This window comes from Mustelus asterias, unplaced genomic scaffold (assembly GCF_964213995.1).
Source record: "Mustelus asterias unplaced genomic scaffold, sMusAst1.hap1.1 HAP1_SCAFFOLD_4867, whole genome shotgun sequence".
Classification (NCBI taxonomy): Eukaryota; Metazoa; Chordata; class Chondrichthyes; order Carcharhiniformes; family Triakidae; genus Mustelus; species Mustelus asterias.
Window position 1 is genome coordinate 6,325 of NW_027594810.1, and position 5,592 is coordinate 11,916.

General features: G+C 54.9%; 1 protein-coding gene across 1 annotated transcript; it reads left to right on the forward strand.

The window, feature by feature from the left end:
• Window positions 1-2,640: 2,640 nt before the first annotated feature.
• cskmt (citrate synthase lysine methyltransferase) lies at window positions 2,641-4,897 on the forward strand (the record flags this gene model as incomplete). The annotated part of the gene is made up of 2 exons (XM_078208944.1): window positions 2,641-3,533; window positions 4,466-4,897. Coding segments are annotated over exons 1-2 (457 nt in total), but the record flags the coding sequence as incomplete, so codon positions are not given.
• Between the last annotated feature and the right edge of the window lie 695 nt (window positions 4,898-5,592).

A 5,592-nucleotide genomic window follows, 5' to 3' on the forward strand; every position in this document is an offset into this window, starting at 1 on the left:
ATCCCGGTTGATATCCTATTTGAGAGCAGATTTCTACTGCATCTAACGAAGGAGCAGCGCTCCGAAAGCTAATGGCATTTGCTACCAAATAAACCTGTTGGACTTTAACCTGGTGTTGTTAAAACTCTTACTAGTGGAGTTCCGCAGGGCTCTGTACTGGGACCTCTGCTGTTTGTGATATATATAAATGATTTGGAGGAAGATGTAGCTGGTGTGATCAGTAAGTTTGCGGATGACACGAAGATTGCTGGAGTTGCGGATAGTGATGAACATTGTGTATAAAATGATGAAGGGGATAGATAGAGTGAACGTTCAAAGACTATTTCCTCGGGTGGATGGAGCTATTACAAGGGGGCATAACTATAGGGTTCGTGGTGGGAGATACAGGACGGATATCAGAGGTAGGTTCTTTACGCAGAGAGTGGTTTGGGTGTGGAATGGACTGCCTGCAGTGATAGTGGAGTCAGACACTTTAGAAACATTTAAGCGGTTATTGGATAGGCACATGGAGCGCACCAGGATGATAGGGAGTGGGATAGCTTGATCTTGGTTTCAGATAAAGCTCGGCACAACATCGTGGGCCGAAGGGCCTGTTCTGTGCTGTACTGTTCTATGTTCTATATAACATTGTCAGAGAATACAGCAGGATATAGATAGGCTGGAACATTGGGCAGAGAAATGGCAGATGGAATTTAATCCAGATAAATGCGAAGTGATGCATTTCGGTAGATCTAATGTAAGGGGGAGCTATACAATAAATGGCAGAACCATCAGGAGTATAGACACACAGAGGGACCTGGGTGTACAAGTCCACAGATCCTTAAAGGTGGCAGCACAGGTGGAGAGGGTGGTGAAGAAGGCATATGGCATGCTTGCCTTTATTGGACGGGGCATAGAATATAAAAGTTGGCATATGATGTTGCAGCTGTATAGAACGATGGTTAGGCCACATTTGGAATACTGCGTCCAGTTCTGGTCGCCACGCTACCAGAAGGACGTGGAGGCTTTGGAGAGAGTACAGAGGAGGTTTACCAGGATGTTGCCTGGTATGGAGGGTCTCAGCTATGAGGAGAGATTGGGTAAACTGGGGATGTTCTCACTGGAAAGATGGAGGATGAGGGGAGACCTAATAGAGGTGTATAAAATTATGAAGGGCATAGATAGTGAACAGTGGGAAGCTTTTTCCCAGGTCGGAGGTGACGAACACAAGGGGTCACGGGTTCAAGGTGAGGGGGGCAAGGTTCAACACAGATGTCAGGGGGATGTATTTTACACAGAGGGTGGTGGGGGCCTGGAATGCACTGCCAAGCAAGGTGATTGAGGCGGACATGCTGGGATCCTTTAAGACTTATCTAGATAGCCACATGAACAGACTGGGAATAGAGGGATACAAACGAATGGTCTAGTTGGGCACATGAGCGGCGCAGGCTTGGAGGGCCGAAAGGCCTGTTCCTGTGCTGTGTTGTTCTTTGTTCTTTTAAGGTTAAGAGGTGACTTAATAGAGGCATTAGATAGGGCGGATCAGAGGATTAGATAGGGTGGATAGTGAGAGCCTTTTTCCTCGGATGGTGATGGCTAGCACGAGGGGACATAGCTTTAAATTGAGGGGTGATAGACATAGGACAGATGTTAGAGGTAGGTTCTTTACTCAGAGAGTAGTAAGGGCGTGGAATGCCCTGCCTGCAGCAGTAGTGGACTCGTCAATATTAAGGGCATTTAAATGGTCATTGGGTAAACATATGGATGATATTGGAATAGTATAGGTTAGATGGGCTTTAGATTGGTTCCACTGGTCGGCGCGACATCGAGGGCTGAAGGGCCTGTACTGCGCTGTAATGTTCTATGTTCTATCTCTGTAACCTCCTCCAGCCTCTACACCCCACTCCCTATCTCTGTAACCTACTCCAGCCCCTGCAACCCTCCCTATCTCAGTAACCTCCCCCAGCCCCCACACCCCTCCCTATCTCTGTAACCTCCTCCAGCCTCTACACCCCACTCCCTATCTCAGTAACCTCCCCCAGCCCCCATACCGCCTCCCTATCTCTGTAACCTCCTCCAGCCCCCTCTCCATCTCTGTCACCTCCTCCAGTCCCTCTCCATCTCTGTAACCTCCTCCAGCCCCCTGCACCCCCTCCCTATCTCTGTAACCTCCTCCAGCCCCTACACCCCCTCCCTATCTCTGTAACCTCCTCCAGCCCCTACACCCCCTCCCTATCTCTGTAACCTCCTCCAGCCCCCGACACCCCCTCCCTATCTCTGTAACCTCCTCCAGCCCCCTACACCCCCTCCCTATCTCTGTAACCTCCTCCAGTCCCTACACCCCCTCCCTATCTCTGTAACCTCCTCCAGCCCCCTACACCCCCTCCCTATCTCTGTAACCTCCTCCAGTCCCTACACCCCCTCCCTATCTCTGTAACCTCCTCCAGTCCCTACACCCCCTCCCTATCTCTGTAACCTCCTCCAGCCCCCTACACCCCCTCCCTATCTCTGTAACCTCCTCCAGTCCCTACACCCCCTCCCTATCTCTGTAACCTCCTCCAGTCCCTACACCCCCTCCCTATCTCTGTAACCTCCTCCAGCCTCCTACACCCCCTCCCTATCTCTGTAACCCCCTCCAGCCCCTACACCCCTCCCTATCTCTGTAACCCCCTCCAGCCCCTACACCCCCTCCCTATCTCTGTAACCTCCTCCAGTCCCTACACCCCCTCCCTATCTCTGTAACCTCCTCCAGCCCCCGACACCCCTCCCTATCTCTGTAACCTCCTCCAGTCCCTACACCCCCTCCCTATCTCTGTAACCTCCTCCAGTCCCCACCACCTCGAAATGAGAGGTCTTTGAGTGAAATATCTTGCAGCTGTCTGGAACTTCTGCCCCCATGGTTCAGTATTGTGTTCCTCGGAGGTGCCGTGGTGATGTTCTGATTTTCTAAAGGGCTTTTTCGATGTAATTTGTTGTAAGGGTTCATGGAGACACTGAGGATGGTATTAAAGGGACTCTGGCTCCATGGATACAACATTGGCCAAGAGGCAGAAAGTAGTGATAACCTCCTGCTTTTCGGACTGCACAGTAAGAAGTCTCACAACACCTGGTTAAAGTCCAACAGGTTTATTTGGTAGCAAAAGCGGAGCGGTGAAGCTACGGCATCTCCTCCAGAGCCTTCAACATGTCATTGATGAAGACGAACATCTCGCCAAGGCCATCCCCACACCCCCACTTCTTGCCTTCAAACAATCGCACAACCTCAAACAGACCATTGTCCGGAGCAAACTACCCAGCCTTCAGGAGAACAGTGACCACGACACCACACAACCCTGCCACAGCAACCTCTGCAAGACGTGCCGGATCATCGACACAGATGCCATCATCTCACGTGAGAACACCATCTACCAGGTACACGGTACCTACTCTTGCAACTCGGCCAACGTTGTCTACCTGATACGCTGCAAGAAAGGATGTCCCGAGGCATGGGACATTGGGGAAACTATGCAGACGCTGCGACAACGGATGAATGAACACCGCTCGACAATCACCAGGTAAGACTGTTCTCTTCCTGTGGGGGAGCACTTCAGCGGTCACGGGCATTCGGCCTCTGATATTCGGGTAAGCGTTCTCCAAGGCGGCCTTCACGACACACGACAGCGCAGAGTCGCTGAGCAGAAACTGATAGCCAAATTCCGCACACATGAGGACGGCCTAAACCGGGGTGTTGGATTCATGTCACATTATCAGTAACCCCACAGCTTTCCCCCTGGACTTGCAGAATCTCACTGACTGTCCTGTCTGGAGACAATGCACATCTCTTTAACCTGTGCTTAATGCTCCCTCCACTCACATTGTCTGTACATTTAAGACTTGATTAGCTGTAAAGACTCGCATTCCAATCATTATTTTGTAAATTGAGTTTGTGTCTTTATATGCCCTGTTTGTGATCAGAACTCCCACTCACCTGATGAAGGGGCAGCGCTCCGAAAGCTTATGGTATTTGCGACCAAATAAGCCTGTTGGACTTTAACCTGATGTTGGTGGACTTCTTACTGTGCCCACCCCAGTCCAACACCGGCATCTCCACATTTCAGACTGCAGGCAGGGTTTTACACCTAAGATAAAAGCAAAATACTGCGGTTGCTGGATTCGGAACCTACAGAATTTGCTGGAAAATCTTAGCAGGTCTGACGGCGTCTGTGCAGGGAGAGTAGAGCCAACGTTTTGAGTCTGGAAGTGTTATCTCTCCTGGATTACTATCAGGGCCACTGCTTGGGTGTATGGGGCATGATTTCACCGTGTACAGATCTCACAGGACTCAGAAACGGAGTTAATTTCAGGAGCAGGTTCCTGGAAGACAGACTGGCTACTGGGGAAGTGCAAAGGGAATTGATGGCTTTTTCTGAGTCAGCATGACTGGTTGAATGGCCTCTTGCAGTCTGGAAGGTTCTTTGATTCTAAATGAAAATTGTTGTTGTTGCAGGTGGCTTGCTGGAAAATCTGGGGAAACAAACAACCTGGGACAGATTCTACCTGCAAAGCCCAGACCAGCCCTTTCAGCACTTTGACTGGTTCCTGGGCTACTCTTCACTGCATGGGATCTTGCTTCAGCTGCTGCAGGATGCGGATGGTGAGGGGCCACGGAAACTTCTGGATCTGGGCTGCGGCACGTCAGAGCTGGGCCCCAGGTTGTACTGTCAGTGTCCCTTCCCACTCCATGTGGATTGTGTGGATTTCTCTCCCGTTGCTCTGGCTCTGATGCAGGCCCAGTTTTCACCACTCCCTCCCCCTGGGAATCCAGCTTCCAAACTGCGCTTTCTGAAGGCCGATGCCACACAGCTCGCTGCCTTCCAGCGAGGGACATTTGACCTCATCCTGGACAAGGGGACGATGGATGCATTGTTCCGGGTGAACGGTAAGCTGGAATTCTGGAGCACAGTGAGGTAACCGCGCTGTTCATAGCCCCGTGCCCCACCCCCACTCCCCGCCCCCACTCCCACGCCCCGCCCCCACTCCCACGCCCCGCCCCCACTCCCGCGCCCCGCCCCCACTCCCGCGCCCCGCCCCCATTCCCACACCCCGCCCCCCCACGCCCCGCCCCCACGCCCCGCCCCCACTCCCGCACCCCGCCCCGCCCCCATTCCCACACCCCGGCCCCACGCCCCGCCCCCACTTCCGCACCCCGCCCCCACTCCCACGCCCCCACGCCCCGCCCCCACTCCCACGCCCCCACGCCCCGCCCCCCCACTCCCACGCCCCGCCCCCCACTCCCACGCCCCCCCCCCACTCCCACGCCCCGCCCCCCCACTCCCACGCCCCGCCCCCCCACTCCCACGCCCCGCCCCCCCACTCCCACGCCCCGCCCCCCCACTCCCACGCCCCGCCCCCCCACTCCCACGCCCCGCCCCCCCACTCCCACGCCCCGCCCCCCCACTCCCACGCCCCGCCCCCCCACTCCCACGCCCCGCCCCCCCACTCCCACGCCCCGCCCCCCCCACTCCCACGCCCCCCCCCCCACTCCCACGCCCCCCCCCCCACTCCCACGCCCCGCCCCCCCACTCCCACACCCGCCCCCCCACTCCCACACCCCGCCCCCCCACTCCCACGCCC